Source organism: Erythrolamprus reginae, chromosome 12 (genome assembly GCF_031021105.1).
Source record: "Erythrolamprus reginae isolate rEryReg1 chromosome 12, rEryReg1.hap1, whole genome shotgun sequence".
Classification (NCBI taxonomy): domain Eukaryota; kingdom Metazoa; phylum Chordata; class Lepidosauria; order Squamata; family Dipsadidae; genus Erythrolamprus; species Erythrolamprus reginae.
The window spans coordinates 30,819,591-30,846,962 of record NC_091961.1 but is presented as its reverse complement, the minus strand read 5'-3'; the positions used below and the strand labels follow the sequence as shown (position 1 = coordinate 30,846,962).

The following is a 27,372-nucleotide window of genomic DNA, read 5'->3' as shown; positions in this document are numbered from 1 at the left end:
GAAGGAAGTGACGGGGCAAAGCGAGGGGGGGAAGGGGGAAAGCAGCCAGGGGGGCGTCCCGAGAAGGGCCCGGGGAAGGGGGCAGCCCCGCAGCTGCCCTGCCCGAAGGAGGCGGGTCTCCTCCTCCCCCAGGGCGGTCCGCCCTCCCGCCCGGCAAGCCAGCAAAAACTTTGAGCAAACTTTTTTTTTTTGTCTGTTCCTTTTTGCGCATAGCCCGCCAGTCCCGTCGTCTCTGCCCGCCCAGCCGCTTTTGCGCTCCGGGCCGGGGATGCTCTCTCGGGCCGGCGGGGACGGCCGCCTGCCCGTCCCGCTGCTGGTGGTGCTGCTGCTTTGGGGGCTGAGCGGGGCGGCGGGGGCGCCGTCGGAGCTGCGCGTCCGCGTGCGCCTCCCCGACGGGCAGGTGACGGAGGAGAGCTTGCAAGCGGACAGCGCCGCCGACAGCATCAGCCTGGAGCTCCGCAAGACCGACGGGACCCTGGTCACTCTGGCCGCCGACTTCAAGCAGGTGCGGGGGGCTGCCGGGCTAGAGGGGGTCCGGTTCCAGAAAGTTGGGGAGGGTTACCTCCTCTTTCATCTGATCCTCTTCCCCGAAGCCTTTGACTCTCCGGGTAGGGAAAGGTGCTTGGACAAGCAATAGCGTTTAGAACTTATATACCGCTTCACAGGGCTTTTGCAGCCCTCTCTAAGCGGTTTTCAGAATCGGCCCCCAACAATCTGGGTCCTCATTTCACCCACCGCGGAAGGATGGAAGGCTGAGTCAACCTTGAGCCGGTGGTGAGATTCGAACTACTGAACTACAGCTAGTAGTTGGCTGAAGTAGCCTGCAATGCTGCACTCTAACCACTGTGCCACTATGGATCTTGGGGGAAAGGAGAGAAGGAAGGAATGAAGGAAAGGAAGAACGAAAAAGAAAGAGGAAGGAAGGAAGGAAGGATAGAAATAAATTTGATACCATAAAAAGGGGGGGAGGGGAGGAAGGAAAGAAGGGAGGAAGGAAGGAAGGAAGGAAGAATAGCATTTAGACAGATATACCGCTTTACAGTGCTTTTACAGCCCCCTCTGTTTACAGAATCAGCCTCTTGCCCCCAACAATCTGGGTCCTCATTTGACCCACCTTGGAAGGATGGAAGGCTGAGTGAACCTTCAGCCAGTGGTGAGATTTGAACCTCTGAACTACAACTAGCAGTTGGCCAAAGTAGTCTGCAGTGGTGCCCTCTAACTACTGCACCACCCTGGCTCTAGCTCTAATTTCATCCATTAAGAGGGATCCAGGCCGGAATCGTTTCCTCCTCCCACTTATGTGAATGCTCCTAACAACCCTGCTGGGTAGGCTCGGGGGGAAAGAAGTCTAGCTGGCTGCAAAGCACCCCGGGATTAAAACATGGTTTCTTCCGTTTGGTTTTCTGGCGTATGTGGGGATGGGGGGGGGGTCCTGTCGACTTTGCCCTAGGGATGATAGTTCCCCCAAATGCGCAGGTTGTGTGAAAGCGACCCATGCTGGTTTGATTTAAGCCCACGTGATGGCAGCTTGCACAGAGAGTGGGTGGCTGGGAAAGGGGAGTGGAAAGGCTGTGGGGATCGTGGGGACGGCTCCTTTGCACAAATGGGAACTTCCAGACGTGGAAGAGGAAAGGGTGGGGGAGAAGTGGGGTGGGGAGGGACTTTCCTTCCGAAAAGAGAAGTGGCTCTGATGTTGGTGGAAGTTTTGCAATTGGCTTTATCACTCCAGGCTGGGCTGGTTTTCTTAAAAAAAAATCTTTTTCCATTTTCCTCTGTTCTCATGCTTCCTTTTTCCATGCCATCCCCATTGAGAAAAGCCAACTGGCTGACAAGATGTTCTCCTCCTCCTCCTCCTTTTTTTCTCTTTCTTTTTTCCTCCTCCTCCTCTTCATCTTCTCTCCTCCTTTTCTTTCTATTTTCCTCCCTCCTCCTTCCTCCTCCATTCTTCTCCTTCCACTTGCTTTCTCCTCCTCTTCTCTTTCTATTTTCCTCTTCCTTCTCTTCCTCTCCTACTTTTCTTCTTTTTCTATTTTCCTCTTCCACCTTCTCCTTTTTCTTCCTCCTCCATTCTTCTCCTTCCCCCCTTCTTTCTTCTCTTTCCACTTGCTTCCTCCTCCTCCTCTTCTCTTTCTATTTTCCTCTTCCTCCTCTTCCTCTCCTCCTCCCCCTTCTTTTCTTCTCTTTCTATTTTCCTTCCTCCTCCATTCTTCTCCTTCCCCCTTCTTTCTTCTCTTTCCACTTCCTTCCTCCTCTTCTTCTCTTTCTATTTTCTTCCTCCTCCTCTTCCTCTCTTCCTCCTTCTTTTCTTCTCTTTCTATTTTCCGGCCTCCTCCTCCCTCCTTCCTTCTTCTCCATGCCCCTTCTTTCTTCTCCTTCCTCCTCCTCCTCCTCCCCCCAGCCCCCAGGGGTCTTCCAAAATTGAATCTCCCACTTTCAGATCTGCTTAGATCACAGCAATTTTCTCCCCCTTCTGCAGTCGGCTTTCGCACGCAGCACTCCCAGACTTCAAAAGTTTCGTTTCGCTTTTCAGACACTAAAAAATATGGCTTTTTTTTAAAAAAATCCTCCACGTGGCTTTCATATCTGCATTTGGTTTAAAAGTTGGGACATCAAGACAGTTTAGGACTTGGGAGTCAGTCGCCCCGAGGTGGATCTGCCTAATTAACTTGAATCACATGTTGCAGTAACTTCATCCCAAAGCCAAGATAGCTGGGCTGGACTCTGGGAATATGTGAAAACCATAAACCGTTCTTGGGCAATCGGCTGATTCAACCCAGCCCTAAATTTGTGTGCTGTTCAACGGGGTCATCTGTCAAGATCCCAGAAGCTTCCCTTGTCAATTATGGGCCAGCCCTCTGAATGAGGTCCAGAGATACTTTACCAGAAGAGCCCTCCACTCCTCCACGCACAGCATAATCCCCTACGCAACTAGACTTACAATCCTAGGTTTAGAAAGCTTAGAACTACGTTCGCCTTAAGCACAACCTAAGCATAGCCCATAAAAATCATCTGCTACAACGTCCTTCCTGTCAGCGACTACTTCAGCTTCAACCACAACAACACACGAGCACACAAGAGGTACAAACTTAATGTAAACTGCCCCAAACTCGACTGCAGGAAATACGACTTTAGTCACCGAGTAGTTGAGGCATGGAACTCACTACCAGACTCTGTAGTATCATCACCAAGACCACCCGTGAAAGACAAATTTCCGTGAAGTAGAGGAAAGATATTTTTTAATGTATTTAACGAGTATTTGGACTTTTAAAACCCACCCTTTGCATTAAACAGTCATTCTATAATGTTTCTCAGCTGGAACTACATGTGATATCCTACCAGTTTCTTTAATAGAGTACAGTAGTACTGTAGAAGAATTTTATGAATTTTTAATGGATTTAAATTTTTTAATGGATTTAAGCCCCCTTTGAAAACCCGTGAAATAGCGAATCCGTGAAAGATGAACCATGAATTGGCGAGGGGTTACTGTATATGAGATATAGGAGAGACAATAGGACAGGGGACAGAAGGCACGCTAGTGCACTTATGCACGCCCCTTACTGACCTCTTAGGAATCTGGAGAGGTCAACTGTGGATAGTCTAAGGGTAAAATGTTGGGGATTAGGGGATGATACTACAGAGTCCGGTAAAGACTGCCACGCTTCGACAACTCGATTACTAAAGTCGTATTTTTTACAGTCCAATTTATAGAAGTTAATATTAAGCTTGTATCTGTTGTGTGCTCTTGTGTTGTTGTGGTTGAAGCTGAAGTAGTCATTGACAGGCAGGATGTTGCAGCATATGATCTTGTGGGCAATGCTTAGATCATGTTTAAGGCATCGTAGTTGTAAGCTTTCTAGACCCAGGATAGTGAGTTTAGTTTCATAGGGTATTCTGTTTTGGGGTATTGTTGAGGGGTGGGGGGAGGAAAGAGAATTATGCATGCTCACCAACTTGAGTTACTTATTGAGTTACTTGATTAATATTAGATTTGTTCTATAATATTGTTTTTATTATTGTTGTGAGCCGCCCCGAGTTTTCGGAGAGGGGCGGGATACAAATCTAATAAATTATTATTATTATACAAATCTAATAAATTATTAGAATATCTCCGGGACTGCCTTCTGCCACATGAATCCCAGCGACCAGTTAGGTCCCACAGAGTTGGCCTTCTCCGGGTTCCATCAACTAAACAATGTCGTTTGGCGGACCCAGGGGAAGAGCCTTCTCTGTGGCGGCCCCGACCCTTTGGAACCAACTCCCCCCAGATATCAGAGTTGCCCCCACCCTCCTAGCCTTTCGTAAGCTCCTTAAAACCCACCTCTGTCGTCAGGCATGGGGGAATTGATACTTTCCTTCCCCCATGGCTTATAAAATTTATGTATGGTATGCTAGTATGTATGATTGGTTTCTAAATTGGGGTTTTAAATTAACTTAAATATTAGATTTGTTTACATTGTATTGTTATTGCTGTGAGCCGCCCCGAGTCTGCGGAGAGGGGCGGCATACAAATCTGATAGATAGATAGATAGATAGATAGATAGATAGATAGATAGATAGATAGATAGATAGATAGATAGATGATAGATAGATAGATGATAGATAGATAGATAGATAGATAGATAGATAATTAATTAATTATTATAAAACAATAAAGTTAAAATCTAATAAATAAATAATACGTTTCCCAATTCCATGAAACGAGGCAGGCCAGTTGATGTTAGGTAGAAAACTTTATTCTTTTTATGGGGGGTGGGGGGTGGGTCTGAGTTGAAATAGGGAAAGTGGAAAGAATGTCTTGACAGCATCCTGAGATTTTCCCTCTCTGTTTACATTGCCATCGGCTCGCCATTCTCCATTCATCTGGAGGAGAGAGAGAGAGACACCCCCCCTCCCCTCTTAATACACCCCATCTGAAAGGCCAGGAAATGTAGAAACTGTCTCTTGAGTGGTAGTTAAAATTCCAAAGCACGGGGGTCACATTTTTCCCCTGCACATTTTAGCCTAAGGCCTCTGCTGGGATTAATCAACAGTACGGATAGTTCTACACATGCTGCAGATAGAAAGCCTTAATAAGACCACACCGAGAGTACTGCATCAGTTTTGGTCACCATACCATTAAAAAAAAAGACATTGGAACTCTGGAAAGAATGCAGAGAAGAGCAACCAGGATGATTTGAGGGGACTAGAGGCTCAAACGTACGATGAACGGTTGCAGGAACTGGGCATGGCTGGTCTAGAGAAGAGAAGGACCAGGGGAGACATGAGAGCAGTCTTCCAATATTTAATAATAACAACAGAGTTGGAGGTCTTCTAGTCTAGCCCCCTGCTTAGGTAGGAAACCCTACATTACTTCAGACAGATGGTTATGCAACATCTGCTTAAAAACTTCCAGTGTTGGTGCATTCACAATTTCTGGAGGCGAGCTGTTCCACTGGTTAATTGTTCTAACTGTCAGGAAATTTCTTCTTGGTTCTAAGTTACTTATCTTCTTGTTTAATTTTTACCCATTGCTTCTTGTTCTACCTTCAGGTGCTTTGGAGAATAGTTTGACTCCTTCTTCTTTGTGGCAACCCCTGAGATAATGGAAGACTGCTATCATGTCTCCCCTTCTTTTCATTAAACTAACCATGTCCAATTCCTGCAACTGTTCTTCCTATGTTTTAGCCTTCAGCCCCCTCGTCATCTTTGATTCTTGATGAATATACACTGCTTCAAAAAAAAATAAAGGAGACACTCAAAGAACCCATCCTAGATCTGAATGAATGGAATATTCTCATTGAATACTTTGTTCTGTACAAAGTTGAATGTGTTGACAACATGTGAAATTTATTGTCAATCAGTGTTGCTTCCTAAGTGGACAGTTTGATTTCACGGAAGTTTGATTCACTTGGAGTTATATTGTGTTGTTTATGTTTTTTTGAGCAGTATATTCTATGTACACTGAAAGCATCTGCACCAAAGACACATTCCTTGTGTGTCCAATCATACTTGGCCAATAAAAAATTCCATTCCGTTTTCATTTCTATCCTATCCTATTCTAGTCTAGTTTAGTCTAGTCTAGTCTAGATGGATGGATAGATCAATTGATTGATGGATAGATATATAATGGATAGATAGATAGATAGATAGATAGATAGATAGATAGATAAATAGAAAGAAAGATAGATAGATAGATGAGAGATAGATAGATAGATGAGAGATAGATAGATAGATAGATAGATGATAGATAGATAGATATATGATAGATAGATAGATAGAAAGATAGATAGATAGATGATAGATAGATAGATATATGATAGATAGATAGATAGATAGATAGATGATAGATAGATAGATAGATAGATAATGGATAGATAGATAGATAGATAGATAGATAGATAGATAGATAGATAGATAATGGATAGATAGATAGATAGATAGATATATGATAGATAGATAGATGATAGATAGATAGATAGATAGATAGATAGATAGATAGATAGATAGATAGATAGACTAGAGATATAGATGATGGATGGATGAATGGATGGATGGATGGATGGATACATAATAAGATAGATGGATTTTTTGGATCGTACTCTTTCTGTACTGATGAAAATCTAAAATCCATCATCCATCTGACCCTAACCCAAATCCATCAGATGGATTTAGTCATCGCTACCCTCTTTCTGTGTGGTTGCCCCACCCAAGGAAGACCTACAAGGACCTTCCCTTATAGCAGCCACCCAAAGCTGGGTGGTGAAATGCCCCCTTTCTATTGCCAGCCACCCAACGGAACAAAGAACAATCGCTTGTGTTCAATGAGGGCCAGCAGCAGGTCTCTGGGAAACTCACCCAATCTGCCTCTACGATCTGTTCCCAAGCGTGAGATACTCGGGGGTGGCGAGGTCCACACCACCTTCTGTTTCTGTCCTCAGCCAACTTCTCAACGATGAAGCAGACTCCGTTGTTGAAGCTGCCCATAAATAACCACCCTTGTTATGGATGTTGGGTGCCCTAAGGCAAAGATAGGCAAAGTTGGCTCTTCTATGACAAGTGGACTTCAGAATTCCCAGAATTCCTGAGCTAGCATGATTGCAAAGTTGAATGTGCACAACAGCATGTGAAATTGATGGTCAATCATGTTGCTTCCTAAGTGGACAGTTTGATTTCAAAACAGTTTTATTTACTTGGAGTTATATTGTGTTGTTGGTATTATTTTTTTGAGCAGTGTATGTTCCAAGGCGCCAGGATAGAAGCTTTAGTTCCTAACACCAGGGGAAATTTGTGTTTCTCCCATGGCCTTAGGAGACCCCTGTGAAACGGTCATTTGATCCCCAAAGGGGTCTCGACTCCCAGATTGAGAACCACTGTCCTAGACTAAGCTCTGGCTTATTTTAACCCTGACTTGTTGCAAGGAGTGTAGCTTTCTGCAACCACCTCCCGGTGTTCAAAGCACTATACCCCCGCCACTCTTGTCTAATAGAAACATAGAAGACTGACGGCAGAAAAAAACCTCATGGTCCATCTAGTCTGCCCTTATACTATTTCCTGTATTTTATCTTACAATGGATATATGTTTATCCCAGGCATGTTTAAATTCAGTTACTGTGGATTTACCAACCAGGTAGCTTCCAGCATTCTGATGTCAATCACTGGTATGTCCAGCTGATGTGGTTAAACAAATAAAAACAATATAAATTGAAAGATATATATATATATATATATAAAAGCAACATACAGCAGGAAGAAAGAGAGGCACTTATCAATCTAAAGAAAAACCAGGATATAATAATTCTCCCAGCTGATAAAGGAAACTCCACTATAGTAATGAACACAGCAGAATACAAGGAAAAAATGACAAATCTACTAAAAAACCCAGCCTACAAACTCCTAAGCACAGATCCTACCACCTACCTAGAAAAAACCACCAAATCTAAAATCAAGGCCTCTCCCATCAGCGAAGAAATCCAGCAAAAAATCATCCCCAGAGAAAAATCTTCCATATGTCCAAAACTCTATGGCCTTCCAAAAATACACAAAGAAGGAATACCTCTCAGGCCAATAGTCAGTTCTATAGGCTCCCCTCTACAAAACCTTGCCAAATTTTTAGCCAAATACCTTCAACCATATACAGAAACTATTACCTCATATGTTCAAAATTCATCCCACTTTATACAAATAATTAAAAAACAAAACCTACAACCCGATGACCTACTTGTAAGTTTCGATGTCGTGTCCCTGTTCACACAAATACCTATTACAGAAGCCTTGACAGCTATCCAAGACAAACACAAACCCCCCAAATATATCCTAGACCTTACCAACCACTGCCTGACCAATACATACTTCATCTATAATGAACAAAGATATAAACAAATAGAGGGAGCCCCCATGGGATCACCTCTATCACCTGTCATAGCCAACCTCTATATGGAATATTTCGAAAATAATGCTTTAGAGCAAGCCAAATACAAACCCAAACTTTGGCTGAGATATGTTGATGATACCTTTGTAATTTGGCCACATGGTAAAGAAAAACTAGACAATTTCCTCACTCATCTCAACAGCCTACACCCCAAAATACAGTTTACTATGGAAACAGAAATCAATGATCAACTTCCCTTTCTAGATGTACTGGTCTATAAAAAACCCAATGGCAGCCTAGGACATACTATCTACCAAAAGAAAACCCATACCAACCGTTATCTAAATGCACACTCACACCACCACCCCGCACAAATCACCTCAGTGGCCAAAACTCTCATCACCAGAACCAAACGCTTAGCTGACCATGAGCACTTAAAAACTGAATTGAACAAACTCAAAGATGTACTAATTTCTAATGGATTCAAAGAGAAAACAATAACAAACCTAATCAATAAAGAGACACCCCCCAAAAAACAAGATCAAGAACAGGACAATGGCACCACCATCCTTCCTTACATCAAAGGCACCACGGATAAAATTAGTAAAATTCTACAAAAACATAACATCAAAACCTCATTTTGCACTAACCAAAAAATATCTAATATCCTAAGGAGCCCCAAAGATAAAATCCAATTAGAATACCAAGGTATCTATGAAATCCCTTGCAAAACATGTGCAGCCACATACATTGGACAAACTAACCGAAGAGTGAGCCAGCGCATGGCAGAACATATGAATGCAGTCAAGAAACAGGAGAAGACCTCCTCCCTTGTCCAGCACATTAAAAAAACAGGGCACGAAATTGACTTTGAAAAAACTAAATTACTCCACAAAACAGAGAATTTATATAAAAGAATCTCTCTAGAAGCTATTGAAATTGAAAAGAGGTCCTTTTGTTTAAATAAAAGGGATGATACCTCGCGCCTGCCAGAGATTTGGAAACCAGCCTTAAACAAAATAAACACTTCATTATAATCAATATGTCAATCCTTTAATTATTATGATTTTAGAATTTTATATTTGGAAATCAGACTTAAACAAAACACTTCATAATCTTCATGCCATTCCTTCTATAACCATGATTACACCAACCAATCAGATCACGGAAGCATAGTCACCCAATCTATTTGCTACATTCAAAGCAAATCTCCACCCCCACACTACATGCTAAGAAGAAATGTCAGTTGCTAATATTCATTTGCAAAAACACAAAGATTGGAACTCCAGCCTGATGATGGTGAATGTGATTTCACCGAAACGTCGCATAGACATGCAAAACATTACACAGGGCAAAACCCGAACTCAGAACAATCTACATATATATATATATATATATATGTTAAATGTTTATAGCTGGAATTTTAAAATTAAGGGAGACCAGGATAGATCTATTTCGGCCTTATTAGGCCTCATCAGCTGGCCACACCCACTCTTTTACTGGGATTCGATCTGGGAACCTTCTGCATTGTAAAGCAGAGAGCTAGCAATTACACCCATCCGATCTGAATCCTCTCAGCTCTGTACCAGGGAGGGGTATATGTTTTTTCTTATGTCGAATCACCCTGGTATATTTTTAAGGAACGTCACAGCTCCTTTTTTTGCCTATAGGCCCAACCTAGGGCCACTGCAAGGCAGTAATATATTTATAGCCGACAAACTATATTTTGTATGTGTTAAATGTTTATAGCTGGAATTTTAAAATTAAGGGAGACCAGGATAGATCTATTTCGGCCTTATTAGGCCTCATCAGCTGGCCACACCCACTCTTTTACTGGGATTCGATCTGGGAAGCTTCTGCATTGTAAAGCAGAGAGCTAGCAATTAGACCCATCCGATCTGAATCCTCTCAGCTCTGTTCCAGGGAGGGGTATATGTTTTTTCTTATGTCGAATCACCCTGGTATATTTTTAAAAATATAATTTTTAAAATATATTTTAAAAATATACCAGGGTGATTCGACATAAGAAAAAACATATACCCCTCCCTGGTACAGAGCTGAGAGGATTCAGATCGGATGGGTCTAATTGCTAGCTCTCTGCTTTACAATGCAGAAGCTTCCCAGATCGAATCCCAGTAAAAGAGTGGGTGTGGCCAGCTGATGAGGCCTAATAAGGCCGAAATAGATCTATCCTGGTCTCCCTTAATTTTAAAATTCCAGCTATAAACATTTAACACATACAAAATATAGTTTGTCGGCTATAAATATATTACTGCCTTGCAGTGGCCCTAGGTTGGGCCTATAGGCAAAAAAAGGAGCTGTGACGTTAAGGGAGGAATAATAGTAATACAGCCTTAGTAAATTATTTGACAGTGTTGTGGGAATTAGTTGATAAGCAGAGTGATGGCATTTAGGAAAAAACTTATTATTTTACTTATGATGTTATTTATTTTGATGCTCCCAAATTCCTGGCTCCCCTACCCCCCAAAGGATGGAGCCCTTCTAAACCTTCACCCAGGAGGGAAATGTACTCTGGACATTGTAAGGGCAGCTTTCTGCAAGAATATCTCTGCCACGTTAAACATTAGCGAATTTATCGCAAGGCTATTAAAGTGTGTGTTTCCTGTTGCCCTCTGCACTTTGGAAAAAAACGTGGCTTTTGTTAATCCAACGGCACGATAGAGGGCTTGCATTTTAATTACCGGTAAGCACATTTTTCTGAAGAGGTGGAAAAATGGAAAAACCCAGGGATGAAATGTTCCTGGTTCACTCGTACCTGTCAGGTGTTGGAGAGCTGGTCACCTTGAAGAGTGTTTGGAAACTTCAGATCATGCAGAATGCGGCTGTGAGAGCTATCATGGGCATTCCCAGATATGCCCATGTTTCGTCATCACTCCGCAGCCTGCACTGGCTGCCCATCAGTTTCCGGTCACAATTCAAAGTGTTGGTTATGACCTATAAAGCCCTACATGGCATCAGACCAGAATACTTCCTGGACTGCCTGCTGCCGCACGAATCCAAGTGACCGATTAGGTCCCACAGAGTTGGCCTTCTCCAGGTCCCGTCCACAAACTGGCGGGACCCGGGGAAGAGCCTTCTCTGTGTTAGCCCCAGCCCTCTGGAATCAGCTCCCCCCGGAGATTAGGATTGCCCCCACCCTCCTTGCCTTTCACAAACTTTTGAAAACCCATCTATGTCGCCAGGCATGGAGGAATTGATATATCATTAGCTGTCTTGACTTTATGTATGGTGTGTTTGGGTGGTATTACTGTTTTCAATGGGTTTTAATACTGTTTTAACATTGGATTTGTATATGATGTTTTACTTGTTGTGAGCCGCTCTGAGTCCTCAGAGAGGGGTGGCATACAAATCTAATATATTATTATTATTATTATTATTATTATTATTATTATTATTATTATTATTATTATTATTATATGACAGGTGAAAGACTCCATAATTCCTCTGTAGAATTTTTTTTTGCTGAATTTTTGCTGAATGGTGGGAATTCTACCTATAATATGGCAGAGAATTTAATCTGTGTACTAAGTAGCCCTTAGGATGGAGTTGATTCCTATGCTGCCCACGCTAAGCGCACTTTATTCTGCCTCTCTGACACCTTGTACTCACCCACGCACCCTTTTGCAAGCCTGTTTGAAATCCTTCTGACTTCGTGCACCACAATGCACACACACAGATGCACGCACACACACTGCTAAGCTGGAAAACCCAGAGGGTAAAAACTAGACACCTGTTGGTGCAATCTTTCGCTTGTTCTCGTTCCTAACTTGCATAAACTGCGCTCTGCGGCCCAATCTGGATTAATACCGGATTGAGGAATCCTCAATCCTTTCTTTCTTTTTTTGATATTATGGTATAGATAAGGCTGTAAAGTTTGTGATAATGATGATGATGATGATGATGATGATGATGATAATAATAATAATAATAATAATAATAATAATAATAATAATAAATAATACATGCTTGGGAACCGTCTGACTGGTGATGAAATACGGAATCCAGCTTAGTGATCTCATTTGCTGTGTTCTTCTACTACTGCTATTACTACTACTACTACTAACAATAACAATAACAATAATAATACATGCTTGGGAACCATCCGACTGGTGATGAAATAGGGAATCCAGCATAGTGATCTTGTTTGCTGTGTTGTACTACTAGTAGTCGTACTACTACTACTACTACTACTACTACTACTAATAATAATAATAATAATAATAATAATAATAATAAAGTGGTTGGGAAGCGCCCGACTGGTGATGAAATACAAAATCCAGCATAGTGATCTTGCTTGCTGTGTTGTACTACTAGTAGTCATAGTAATAGTACTACTACTACTACTACTACTAATAATAATAATAATAATAATAATAATAATAAAGTGGTTGGGAAGCGCCCGACTGGTGATGAAATACAAAATCCAGCATAGTGATCTTGTTTGCTGTGTTCTACTGCTACTACTACTACTACTACTAATAATAATAATAATAATAATAATAATAATAATAATAATAATAATAATAATAAGTGGTTGGGAAGCGCCCGACTGGTGATGAAATACAAAATCCAGCATAGTGATCTTGTTTGCTGTGTTCTACTACTACTACTACTACTACTACTACTACTACTAATAATAATAATAATAATAATAATAATAATAAAAAAAGGCCTGGGTAGATGGCCAGGTGACCGCTTTAACTGAACTCCAGAAAAGGGCCTTGTGTTCCAGGCAACCCTGCCAGGTTTGGAAACCTTAGACGCTGATTCCTTTTCCCGCCTACACTGTTTGTTTCCCCGAAGTAGCCATTCATCAAAGCGAAATTTCCCAATAAAACTCCCAGCAGGAAGAGAGAGTGCTGAACCTCCCCACAACAAGCCATTGTCGCCATCAGCTGGAACATCTGCGGAGAGGTTGATGTCACACTGAGGCTTGTGGGTCTGCTGGAAATTTTTCACGGAAATCCCTGGGGCTGTTGTTGTGTTCTTTCCCTGGTTGAAATGTTGTGTTGTGTTGAATCTTCCTTTTTTTTTTTTAATCACTGGGATTGCAAGGAAGAGATTTTAAGGGAAAGGCTTGGAAACACACAAATGCAAAGCCCCAAACCTAGTGAATTGAGCATGAGATGTAAGACCCCAACCTAGTGGGGCCAGAATTTCTTCCATGGAAAGCCCAAAAGGCATCAGAAGCCAAATCTCACATGAGGACATACACCCGAGTGAGATTTCAGCAATTTCCACTGATATTTTTGTTTCCATGCGCAGCCCCATTTTCGCTAACGGGATGCCATATTGGGGTGTTCCGGCTGCAACCGGCTACAGTTCCTTCCTTCTGGACTATTGTGATGCTCTTGGACTCTCTTTCTCTCTCCCTCTCTTTCTTTCTCTCTCTCTTTCCCTCTCTATCTTTCTCTTTCTTTCTCTCTCTCTTTCTATTTTTTTCTCTCTCTTTCTCTCACTTTCTCTTTCCCTCTCCATCTTTCTCTTTCTTTCTTTCTTTCTTTCTCTCCCTTTCTCTCTCTCTCTCTCTCTTTCTCTCACTCTCTTTCTTTCTCTCTCCCTCTCTTTCTCTCGCTCTCTTTCCCTCTCTTTCTTTCTCTCTATTTTCTCTCTCTTTCTCTCTCTCTTTCTCTCACTTCCTCTTTCTCTTTCGTTCTCTTTCTCCCACTCTCTTTCTTTCTCTCTCCCTCTCTCTTTATCTCTCTCTCTTTCTCTGTCTCTCTCTCCCTCCCTCTCTCTTTCTCTCTTTCCCTCTCCCTCTCGCTTTCTCTCTCTCTCTTTCTTTCTCTCTCTCACACACACACAAACACATGTTCCCCAAGATGCTAGAAGCCACCCACATGCAAAGAGTTTCTCTACCGCCTTCCTGTTTACTCCAGGTCCAGCCCAGATGCCTGCAGCCTGTAAATCTCTCCACACGCAGAGAAGTCTGTAAATATTTAAAATTGGGCTGGTTTGGCCCTGCGGCGTGGCCCCCTCCTCACACTTGTAGCAGTGCAAATAAAGCGGAGACCCAGCGGGTGGGAAAGGGGAGAAAGACGTCATGCCCCTCGTATGTGAGGGATGCAAAAGGGGCACGGTTTGTGGGTCCTTGTCCTTTTAAGGCAAAAAATAGTTTCAGAAATCCTCGGGGACCTTGACGTTGGGTGGAAGAAGCGCTTGGTTGTCTCTCAGTCTCCTCCAAGGATTGAATTGCGCCAGTTCAGTGAGAGTAGCATTTAGCATTAGCGCTTTAGACTTATATACTGCTTTACAGTGCTTTTTTTTCTTTCTACATTGTACATTCTCTGCACTTCAGCCTTCCTGACACATGTCAGATGGAATTAGCTTTTTTTTAATTGATTGATTGATTTTGTCCAATACACAATGAGGGTTTTAGTGGGTATACCCATTGTAAAATACATAGTAAAGGTTATAGAGGAGATACTCATAGTAAAATATATCTAAGAAAGAATAGAAAAGAAGATATAGGAATAGAAGAAAGGCATAGGAGATATAGGAGAGCAATAGGACAGGGGACGGAAGGCACTCTAGTGCACTTGTACTCGCTCCTTACTGACCTCTTAGGAATCTGGAGAGGTCAACTGTGGATAATCTAAGGGTAAAATGTTGGGGGTTTGGGGATGACACCATGGAGTCCGGTAATGAGTTCCACGCTTCGACAACTCGGTTACTGAAGTCGTATTTTTTACAGTCAAGTTTGGAGCGGTTAAAATTAAGTTTAAATCTGTTGTATGCTCTTGTGTTGTTGTGGTTGAAGCTGAAGTAGTTGCCGACAGGCGGGACATTTCAGCATATGATCTTGTGGGCAATAGAATTCTTTCCAGGGGAAGGAGCAAAGGGTCAGTGGCAAAAAATGGACTTTCGATTCCAGCTTTAGGATGAGCGCATCCCAGCTAAAGAGCTGGCAAGCATCAATTCCAAAGTACAGTTGCAGAATTACAACTCTGTGTAAAAAGAGGGGTGGTGAATTTATTTGGGGGTGGGTGGGTGGGTGTCAGTGGTGGGTCAGTCCCAGTTCCTCAATTGCACATTTCCAACTTTTTAATTACACTTTTTTCAACATAGAAACATAGAAGATTGACGGCAGAAAAAGACCTCCTGGTCCATCTAGTCTGCCCTTATGCTATTTCCTGCATTTGATCTTAGGATGGATCTATGTTTATCCCAGGCATGTTTCAATTCAGGGACTGTGGATTGACCAACCACGTCTGCTGGAAGTTTGTTCCAAGCATCTATGTCTCTTTCAGTCAAATCATATTTCCTCACGTTGCTTCTGATCTTTCCCCCAACTAACCTCAGATTGTGCCCCCTTGTTCTTGTGTTCACTTTCCTATTAAAAACACTTCCCTCCTGAACCTTATTGAACCCTTTAACATATTGAAATGTGTCAATCATGTCCCCCTTTTCCTTCTGTCCTCCAGACTATACAGATTGAGTTCATGAAGTCTTTCCTGATACGTTTATGCTTAAGACCTTCCACCATTCTTGTAGCCCGTCTTTGGACCCATTCAATTGGATCAATATGTTTTTGTAGGTGAGGTCTCCAGAACTGAACACAGTATTATTCCAAATGGGTATCAGCCCCTGTCCAGAACCCACCCCTAATCCAGGCCTACCTTGCAATTGCAGGCCTGTAGTAACTCTGGAGGATGTTTGTGGAGAAGATTTGCAGAAGCGCCTGAAAATGATTTCTCTCCTTTCCTGGAAATACCAGAATTGAATGGAGGGCGAAGCTCCAAATTTCCACAGCCGTGTTTGTAACGCGACATTTCCTCTCTGCTGTCTTCCATCCACAGGGGATTTGAAAGGCCACGGGGGTCTAGCGAGAAAGCACAGGTTGTCCATTCAACATAAGGACACAATTGAGTCCTAAATTTATGTCACTAAGTGAGACATGTAGCAGTTTTTTGTAATATTTTCCTCCAATTTTTTAATTGCACTTTTCCAACTTTTTAATTATACTTTTTGAACTTTTTAATTATACTTTTCCAACACCAACCATTTTTTACATGGGTCATGGTTTGTCAAGTGGACCAGGTGAAATTGAACCCTTATTTGAAAAGAAACCCATCACAAACGCAGCATATACGATAGGAAAAAAAATCCCCGTGCTCTTTCTAATGAAATAAAAATGAAAATGATTGAAGGTGAGAAAGCAGAGAGCGATAGAAGAAAATGTGCTCTTTCTAATGAAGGTGATTGAAGGTGATGAAACAGAGAACGCGAGAGTGAGAGGTCATTGGTTTGGAGAAGAGACCGAGCGCGCACCTCTCCGGGAATGCCGGGCGATGACGTGACTTGAAGGGTTGATATTCCTGGAGGCCTCTGTAATGTGGCAAATGATTTAGCTTTACTAGATAAATGGTCAAAGCAATGGAAACTGCAGTTTAATGTTTCCAAATGTAAAATAATGCACTTGGGGAAAACGAATCCTCAATCTGAGTATTGCATTGGCAGTTCTGTGTTAGCAAAAACTTCAGAAGAGAAGGATTTAGGGGTAGTGATTTCTGACAGTTTCAAAATGGGTGAGCAGTGCGGTCAAGCGGTAGGAAAAGCAAGTAGAATGCTTGGCTGCATAACTAGAGGTATAACAAGCAGGAAGAGGGAGATTGTGATCCCACTATATAGAGCACTGGTGAGACCCCATTTGGAGGCTCTGGAGACCTCACCTGCAAAAAGATATTGACAAAATTGAACGGGTCCAAAGACGGGCTACAAAAATGGTGGAAGGTCTTAAGCATAAAACCTATCAGGAAAGACTTAATGAACTCAATCTGTATAGTCTGGAGGACAGAAGGAAAAGGGGGGGGGGGATGATCGAAACATTGAAATATGTTAAAGGGTTAAATAAGGTCCAGGAGGGAAGTGTTTTTAATAGGAAAGTGAACACAAGAACAAGGGGGGCCAATCTGAGGTTAGTTGGGGGAAAGATCAGAAGCAACATCAGAAAATATTATTTTATTGAAAGAGTAGTAGATGCTTGGAGCAAACTTCCAGCAGATGTGGTTGGTAAATCCACAGTCACTGAATTGAAACATGCCTGGGATAAACATAGATGCATCCTGGGAAAATACGCAAATACCTGAAGGCAATGGGATCATCAAGAAAATATACGACTGTGCAGAGATGGACAGATTGACAATGGAACTTAATAATCGAAAAGAATCGGACTATTATGAAACCTGGACAAAAATGGTACCAATGGACAAAAAAAAGAAACTCAAAAGAAACATTGAAATAAAATATCAAGAAATCTAAAAATAATTAGAAGACAATGTCGATAGGAATGTATATATGATGTAGATTCATCTGTAAATATGATTATGTACTTTTTTTAAAAAAATGGAAAAAAATTTAATAAATATATATTGGGGGGGGGGAACCATAGATGCATCCTAAGATAAAATACAGGAAATAGTATAAGGGCAGAGTAGATGGACCATGAGGTCTTTTTCTGCCATCAATCTTCTAAGTTTCTATGTTTCTAAATGTGGTTCATCCCTGTGGGGGCCCTTTTTCAACTTAGCTCTTCAGAGGAGCCTTGTGGGTCTTTGTGGGAGCGTGCGGCTTGGAAGCTCCTTTGCCTCCAGTGTCTCTCTCTTCAGTGCAGCCTGACAGATCTCAGCTGCGAGGTATCCAGATGTTTCCTCTTTTGTGTGGCTCCTCTCGGAGCAATTCATGGGAACGGAGGCAGTGACTCAGCTCTGGGAGACGAATGCCTGGAAGTGAGGAGAATTCACCTCCAGGAAAGGCTTAGTCAGCGTTGAGGAGGGTGACTAGAGACGGGGTGGCACAGTGGTTAGAGTACAGCACTGCAGGCTACTTCAGCTAACTGTTCGCTGTAGTTCAGCAGTTCGAATCTCACCGCCGGCTCCAGGTTGACTCAGCCTTCCATCCTTCCGAGGTGGATCAAATGAGGATTCAGATTGTTGGGGGCAAGAGACTGAATCCTACGTAGGTTCTGCTCCGGTAATCTCACACTACTAAACAGAGCATGCAAAACTTTCACCAGACCAATTCTAGAATACAGCTCATCTGTCTGGAACCCATACTGCATTTCAGACATAAACACACTAGAAAACGTCCAGAGATACTTTACGAGAAGAGCCCTCCACTCACAACAGAATACCCTACGCAATTAGATGTTTAGAAAGCTTAGAACTACATCGCCTTAAACACAACCTAAGCACAGCCCATAAAATCATCTGCTACAACGTCCTTCCTGTCAACGACTACTTCAGCTTCAACCACAACAACACACGAGCACACAACAGATACAAACTTAAAGTAAACCGCTCCAAACTCAACTGCAAGAAATGCAACTTTATTAAGCGAGTAGTTGATGCTTGGAACTCACTACCAGATTCTGTAGTCTCATCACCAAACCCCCAAAACTTTACCCTTAGGCCAGTGATGGTGAACCATTTTTTCCTCGGGTGCCGGAAGCATCCATGCCCACATCCAAGGATGAGCTACTGCCCGGACAGGTGGAACGCAGCGGGGTAGCAAAAATGGAGCTCCACCCCAGAGCACCCAATTTGCACTGAAAGATGTTGAAAGAAAATGCAGGGCGTCCGGCATAAGCCATGCACACAGTGTGGTAGTAAAAGGTTTGGTAGCCTTTCAGTGCCTGGGAACGGGGAAAATGGCCTCCCCCACCCCCCTGGAGGCCTGAAACAGCCCATTTCCCATAGTCTAGTGCAGTGTTCCCCAACCTTGGCAACTTGAAGACATTTGGACTTCAACTCCCAGAATTCTCCAAGTTGCCAAGGTTGGGAAACACTGGTCTAGTGGGCCTGGTAGGCCCATTTTTTGCCCTCCACAGCCTCCAGAGGTAAAAATGCCCTCTCCCATCCCACTGGAAACTCTGGAAGCCGAAAATGCCCTCCCAGGGCCCCTGTGGGCAAGCTGAAAATCACCTGGCGAGCATGGACATGTACATCTGAGCTGAGCTAGCGTTCCAGCAGATGTGGCTCCGTGCGCCACCTGTGGCACCCGTGCCATAGGTTCGCCTTCCGTGACTTAGACTATCTCCACTTTTGACCTTTTCCGATTCCTAAGAGGTCAGTAAGGGGCGTGCATAAGAGCACCAGAGTGTCCTAATGTTTCCCTCTTACTAGTATCATGTAAATAAATATTATGATATCTTTGTATACCACCACTACGTGCTTGACCAAAAGAGACAAACAAATAAATAAATACATTATGTAAACTGCTTAGGGAGGGCTGTAAAAGCACGATGAAGTGGTATATAGGTTTTAATGCTATTGCTCTTGCTGTTCCAAATCAATGGCCTGTTACAAATCAAGCGAGGGATAACAGCTGGAAAAGGAGGTAAAAACGCTTGGCATTTCTTTTCTGTGGAATCTAAAGACTCATCCAGAAATGTGTTTCTCTCTCTCTCTCTCTCTCTCTTGTTTTTCTCTGTCTCTCTCTCTGTCTCTCTGTGTGTGTGTCTCTCTCTCTGTCTTTCTGTCTCTGTCTTTCTGTCTCTCCCTGTCTTTCTGTCTCTCCCTCTCTCTGTGTCTGTCTGTCTGTCTCTGTCTTTCTGTTTCTCTCTCTCTCACTCTCGCTCTCTCTCGCTCTCTCTCGCTCTCTCTCGCTCTCTCTCGCTCTCTCTCGCTCTCTCTCGCTCTCTCTCGTAGGAGGTGAAGATATTCCGAGCCCTGATCCTCGGAGAACTGGAAAGGGGACAGAGCCAATTCCAAGCCCTCTGTTTTGTCACCAGGCTGCATCGCAACGAAATCATTCCCAGCGAGTCCATGGCCAAACTACGACAGGTGAGCCCCGGAAAGAAGGTATCTCGGTGTTGCAACCCGCATGCGAATTCATTTCATTTGCAACCCGCCGTCTGCCTTCCTTGTTATTCTTCGGGTTTCTTAGTCAGGTTTCCGCAGAAGCAAAGACATGCCGAAGTGTCTCCAGACCTGACTGTTTCCTTTTTATTATTATTTATGACACATCAGTCTGAATTATTAATATTTGCAAATGAGAAATGGATAAGAATAGGCGCCCCCTGGTGGATCCCAGAGCACAGGTTTGACCGATATGTGTCTTTTTTAATTTTTTGATATGTGTCTTTTTTAATTTTTTTTTTTTAGAAAAAAGTATTTTAAATGGACGTTGGAACTCCCTTTTCCATTCTTTTTTTTAATTAAAAATAAATTTTATTTACATAAATAAATACAATAACAATACAAGTGACAATACAAACACATAAGAGAAAAAAACAAAGGATATACAATAAACAATATACAATAAACACTAAAAAAATGGGCGGGTGCACGACAGATCTGTATTGAGAATATGAACTCTATATATTCTCTACAGCCAGTTACACTATAGCTTAATACTCTAAATTATAAATAAATGAAAGAGAAGAGAGAATAAGAAAGAAAGAAAAGATTTAAGTAAATAAACTTAATTTTTACATAAAAGAATAGGGGGGGTCCCGGTGGATCCCAGAGCAAAGGTCTGACCGATATTCGTCTTTTTTAATTTTTTTTTTTTTTTAGAAAAAAGTATTTTAAATTGACATTGGAAGTCTATTTTTCCATTCTTGTAATATTTAAAATACCGTATTTTTCATAGTAGAAGGGTATAAGAGATGCACCTTAGTTTTGGGCAGGAAAATAGGGGGAAACAATTCTGCCTACCAGGTATTCATGTGGCTAGTCCTTATTCTGGTCAGTTTCAGCACATCAGTTTATTATTTATTTATTTGTTAAATTTATATGCTGCCCAACTCCCAAAGAGGAAAGAAGGCAAAGCGAAGATTGCTTTGCTAGCAAAGCACGGAAGATCACTTCTTAACACCTTGTTAGGGTTGAAAAAAAGTTTAGCAAAAACTACATTTGGAGTATAAGACGCACCCAAATTTCAGCCTATTTTTTTGGGAGGTGTGTGCATCTTATACTCTGAAAAATATACTATATCCTGTGCTTCCAAAGGTGACGAAACCTTTAGGAGGCTATCACCTTCTGTGCAAAAGCTTCCTGGAATGACTTAGCTCTTCTTGCAATGTTGAGTCATCCAACAGTCAGTACGGGGGAGGGAGGAACAGCGTCTGTAGGGAGACCCACCCTAGGAAAAGGATATCTGATGGGTTACTAATATCATTGGATTGCTTATTTGTACCCTATGACTATCATTAAGTATTGTCCCTCATGATTCTCGACAAATGTCTCTTTTTCTTTTATGTACACTAAGAGCATCTGCACCAAAGACCAATTCCTTGTGTGTCCAATCACACTTGGCCAATAAAGAATTCTATTCTATTCTATTAAGTCTGCACTACTATTACTACTAGTTTTTTTCCTCATCATTCCCCCTCCCACTTCATTATTTTATCCCCTGGTTAGGGCTTTTAAAAAACCTTATTTGGAGAGAGTAACAATGAAAGAGCTTGCAAGCCAGTAAGAGCTGGGAACATTTGTTAGAACCTGGTTAGGGCTGGAAAGAAAAATTCTGAGAAAGTAGAGCAATGGAAAAAAAAGACTTGGAAAACATTCTTAGCAGAGAGTAACAATAAAAGAGCTTGCAAGCAGTAAGAGCTGGGAACATTTGTTAGCACCTGGTTAGGACTGGAAAGAAAAATTCTGAGCAAGTTAGAGCAATGGGAAAAAAATCTACAAAGACTTAGGGCTTGGAAAACATTCTTTGCAGACAGTAACAATGAAATATCCTGCAAGATAAGAGCAGGGAAGATCGTTAGCAGCTAGTTAGGGCTGAAAAAAAGGCTACATTCAGAGTATAAGATGCACCCAAATTATCAGCCTCTTTTGGGGTGGAAAAAGGTGTGTCTTGTACTCCAAAAAATATGGTAAACTGAGAACAAGCCTCAGCTTCCTTCTAGCACTGATAATGTTACCTAGTTGGGTCATGAAACGTCAGTAAGAATGCTTGCTCAGAGAGCACTAGGAACACACAGTCTTCTCTTCCTCCTTCCCCCCTAAACCCCACTCCCCTGTACTGATGTTGTTACGTAGTTGGGTCATGAAATGTCTGCAAGCTCAGAGAGGACCAAGGATCCCTCAAGAGAATAATTGTAGTTCAGGATTGGACTGTGGGGTCTTTGGTGCTCTCTGAGCCTGATTGTTTTGTTGCAAGACGTTGCATTACTCAACTAAGTAACATCATCAGTGTAAGAAGGGAGTGGTGGCTTGTCTCTGCCACGCTCCCTCTAGCACTGATGATGTTACCTAGTTGGGTAAGGAAACATCTAAAAAAACAATCCAGCTCAGATAGCACCAAAGAGCCCAAATCTACATCAGAGCTAGAGATGACTCAAAGCAGCCGCTGAGTTTAAAATCAATATCAGGAATGGAGATGCTGATCTCCCTCCGTTTTTTCTCCCTTGCCAGAAAAACCCACAAACGGTGCGACAAGCGGAGGAGGTCCGTGCGCTCGAACACCTCAGCATGGATGTAGCTGTCAACTTCAGCAAAGGGGCCCAACTGAGCTCGCACATCTACAACATCTGCTCGGAGGCCAAGGAGACCATCTACAGTCGCGAAGAAGATGTGAAGTTCTGGATGGAGAAAGGTAGGAAGCACTTTGACCGCCAGGAGAAAAGAGTTAGTGGTTCCTCCATCTCGTAATGCCTCCTTCTATCCTAATCCCTCAACTGATATTCATCTCCCATTCTCCAAAGGGAAAATATAGCAGACAATCAAATATTTGATAGTATCTCGTCCCTTATGATATTTTTATTTATATACCATATTTCTCGGTGTATAAGATGCACCTTTTTCCTCCCTAAAAGAGGCTGATAATTTCGGAGTGTCTTATACTCTGAATGTAGCTTTTTTCCCCCCAGCCCTAGCTAGCTGCTAATGATCTTCCCAACTCTTACCTTGCTAGCTCTTTCATTGCTTCTCTCTATGAAGAATGTTTTCCAAGCCCTAAGTCCTTGCAGGGTTTGTTTTATTACTCTAACTTGCTGTGAGTAAGTTTCTTTCCAGCCCTAACCAGGTGCTAATAATGTTCCCAGCATTAACCAGCTTGCAAGCTCTTTCGTTGTTACTTTCTACCAAGAATGTATTGCAAACCCTGTCTTTGTAGGGTTTTTTTCATTGCTTTACTTGCTCCAGATATTTTTTCCCACCCTAACCAGGTGCTATTAATGTACCCAAGCTCTTTCATTGTTACTCTCTGTGAAGAATGTTTTCCAAGCCCTAAGTCTTTGCAGAGTCTAACTTGCTCCAAATGTTTCTTTCCAGCCCTAATCAGGTGATAACAATGTTCCCAACTCTTACCCACTTACAAGCTCTTTCATTGTTACTCTCTGCAAAGAAGAATGTTTTCCAAGCCCTAAGTCTTTGCAGAATTTTTTCCCCATTAGTCTAACTTGCTCCAAATGTTTCTTTCCAGCCCTAACCAGGTGCTAACAATGTTCCCAACTCTTAGCCACTTACAAACTCTTTCATTGTTACTCTCTGCAAAGAAGAATGTTTCCCAAGCCCTAAGTCTTTGCAGAATTTTTCCCCATTAGTCTAACTTGCTCCAAATGTTTCTTTCCAGCCCTAACCAGGTGCTAACAATGTTCCCAACTCTTACCCACTTACAAGCTCTTTCATTGTTACTCTCTGCAAAGAAGAATGTTTCCCAAGCCCTAAGTCTTTGCAGGGTTTTTTCCATTGCTCTACTTGCTCAAACTGTTTCTTTCCAGGGGCTAATGATGTTTCCTGCTCTTACTGGCTTGCAAACTCTTTCATTGTTACTCTCTCAGAATATTTTTTTTAAACCAGGGGGATAAAATAATGTGCTGAAGCTGACCAGACTAAGGATGCTTGCTAGATGAATACCTGATAAGCAGATTATTTTCCCTATTTTCCTCCCCAAAAACTAAGGTGCGTCTTATATTCCGGCGCATCTTATGGTCCGAAAAATGTGTATAAATTTAACATGGCAATCTATGCTTTTTTGTATAATTGGTCTGGACTCTGTATACCTCATATATGTTCTTCACTTCTTTGTCCAGTTGAAGGACTTCTGCCAGCATAGAGGCAGAAGGAGAAAGGACTTAACTAGGGAAAATTGACCTTTTCTTCCCTCTCTTCTGCCTGTCTCTCCTGCAGGGGTGGACGGCTCCATGTTTGAGGTCCTGCCTCAGTCCGCCGACCTACCTGGCCTGCAGCATTGCCGGGTCTGTGCAGACCGCTGGAAACCTTGCATCTGCAGCTACGCCTTGAACATCGAGTGGTATCCCTGCATGCTGAAGTATTGCAAGAGCCGAGACGCGGTCGGAAAGACAACCTCTTACAAGTGTGGCATCCGCAGCTGTCAGAAGGCCTACAGTTTTGATTACTACGTGCCCCAGAAGCAGCTCTGCCTGTGGGATGAAGAGACCTAGCAGGACAGCTGAGCAGCCATCTTGTTTTTAGGACTGTGAGAACTTGTCTTTGATCTTCCTTCCTGAAGCTCTGGATAGGACTATGAAGGTGGCCACCAGGGACTGAAATGAGGAAGGGGCAGGGCATGGAGGGAGGGAGGGATAACCCCCGTTAGATGCTCCTAAGCAAGTTTGGGAGTGAGTCTCTCCCTCTTCGCCTGTAGAAGGAGACATCGTCAGATTTACAGGCAGAGACCCCAGTCAATGTGATGTTCTCAAAAGGAAGAGGAGGGGACATTTGAATGAAGAACATTCTCCATCTTGCCTTGACTTTCGAAGCTTCTTGACCATCGTGAGATTTGCGCCTGCTTTTTTCATTTTGTTTTTAAATGAAGATGAAAAGGACAGATGTCCTTCCTGGACCAACCTCCTAAAAAGGATTTAGACACCAGGTAGGTTTCAGAATGGATAAATGATCTTCTGGACAAAGCTTGTGAGCTTCCCTGGAGCCACCAGAAGGAGGAAACATAAAGCCATGATGACGTCGGAATCCTACCTATATTATTTTAGGCAAGAATAAAAGACTACTGGAGAAAGCTGTAGGACAGCTGGTCTCCTACAACTGATGGTCAGTTACTGCCATGCCATGTGCCTTCCAGTGACCAGTATCCATGGGATAATGCCATCCCTGGACAGCTTTGACGACGGCACTTTGCCCAAACGCCTCTGATAATATATGCTGCGTAATCATCTGGACGGGTCGCCCAGTCCAGGTTTTGATCTCGATTGGCTCCTTAACGCCGGAGGAGGTGGGGATATAGATCTCTAGCCTCTTAAGAGTGCCAATCCCCACCACCACCTCCTCCCCCCCCCCTTATCGCTCTGCCTTAATAAGAGACTGTATCCACCTCGCTTCCAGGGACCGAAGATTGCAGACAATCAGTTCCATTGAAAGGGGGATCCCTAAGCCCTTTGTGGCTGGGGCTTCTCAGAGCCTGCCTTTTCTCCCAATTAGATTGTCAAATGCTTTTTTTTACTCTTTCTAATTTCTTTTTGTACCTCCTCCCCCACATTGGACTGAGCAATGCAGTGTGAGAGAGAGAAGGGGAGGGAGGGAGTTAGGGAGAGACACCGATGGACTCATTGATGGAGGGAGGAAAAGAGAGACAGACAGAGGGAGGGAGGGAGGGAGAGACAAATGGAGGGAGGGATGAAGGAAGGAGAAAGAGAGAGAATATTAAACTAAGGAGAGCTACAGTATATCAAACTATGAATGCCACAAATATTGCCAAAAAAAAGTAGCAGGACACTTGGGTTGCAGAAATGGATGAGATACCCAGATATGAAGTGGGAAAGCAGCAGGAGTGTGATGTTTTATACAGTCAGTTCACACCTGCCTTTTTGTCCTTTGAAGATCTCCTAGAACAGTGACGGCAAACCTTTCTTTCCTCGGGTGCCAAAAGAGCATGCATGCACACTGCCATGCATGCACGAGTGCCCACACCCATAATTCAACGCCTTGGGAGGACGAAAACAGCTTCCCCTGCCCCCCGGAGGCCTTCTGGAGACCGGAAATGGCCTGTTTTCCAACTTCTGGTGGGCCCAGTAAGCTCACATTTCACCCTCCCCAAGCTTCCTTCCCCATCCCTCCTAGAGGCTCTCTGGAAGCCAAAAACGCCCTCCCAGAGCCTCTGTGCAAGCCAAAAATCAGCTGGTCGGCACACACATGCATGTGGGAACTGAACTAGGCCCATGGCTCGCGTGGCAGCAGATATGGCTCCATGTGCCACCTGTAGCACCCATGCCATAGGCTTGCCATCACTGCCCTAGGAGAACCATGATACAGAGGCACACAAACCCCAATGCTAAGGGCCAACCAGCTCCATGTCTCCACTGGTTGCGATCAACAAAAATGCAGGAAAGTGGTGGCCAACTGGGACAGCAGGGTTGCGGGTTTCTACAATGCAATGAACTGGACTTCGATCTGTTGTGAGTCCTTGTGTTGTGGGATTGACCCTAAGCACAAAGTTCACATTGGGGTTCAGGCCTTTCATTGAGGGGCGGTGGGTTGTTCCATCCTTTTGCTGACTTGTGCTTAGCGTATGGTGGAGCCCATCCGTTGAGTTGGTTCGTTCCATAATTGTGGTGGAAAAAAAGGCAATGAAATGTGATGGAAAGTTGAACGGCTGCAGGTTCCCACACCCCTGATGGATGTGTGGACATTCAAGAACTGCAAACTACCACACATTTGCAGTGATGCAGAGAACTTTCCCAGTTCGATCTCTGCCTGCCTTGCAGGGTTGTATTTCAGATCAAGTGTCGATCTGTTCTGCTTTCTTAGCTTCCTTCCAATTCTGCAAGCTACCTTCTGTTAATAATCTGGGCATTTCAGACCACTGACCTTCACGCCTTTAAAAATTCTATTTTAAAAGATAATATTTATCGGTCTATTTCCTAGAATCGCGCGTGTATGTGAGTGAGAGAGAGAGTGAGCTGTGCTGTTGCAATTTGCCATTTTTGGATTGGCGTTCCTTTAGCGCTCTTAAAAATAAAACGGTTCCGCTGGAAATGAAATAAATGTAAATGTGAATGAAAGGTGTGCTTTCTTTTTCCAAACAAATTATTTATGATATGTAAACTGAATAAACTGATTTTCCAAAAAAAAAAA

At 42.9% G+C, this 27,372-nt stretch overlaps 1 protein-coding gene across 1 annotated transcript; it reads left to right on the top strand.

The window, feature by feature from the left end:
* The first annotated feature begins 9 nt into the window (after positions 1–9).
* Positions 10–27,372, top strand: OAF (out at first homolog). The gene is made up of 4 exons (XM_070765170.1): positions 10–505; positions 20,017–20,151; positions 22,735–22,915; positions 24,451–27,372. Exons 1-4 carry the CDS (start codon positions 269–271, stop codon positions 24,723–24,725), a joined length of 828 nt encoding a protein of 275 aa, XP_070621271.1. The 5' UTR covers positions 10–268; the 3' UTR covers positions 24,726–27,372.

Coding starts and splice junctions, on each gene's coding strand:
- OAF (XM_070765170.1), top strand. CDS start 269: ATGCTCTCTCGGGCCGGCGGGGACGGCCGCCTGCCCGTCCCGCTGCTG. Junction 506..20,016: donor TGGCCGCCGACTTCAAGCAG/GTGCGGGGGGCT, acceptor TCTCTCTCGTAG/GAGGTGAAGATATTCCGAGC. Junction 20,152..22,734: donor CCATGGCCAAACTACGACAG/GTGAGCCCCGGA, acceptor CTCCCTTGCCAG/AAAAACCCACAAACGGTGCG.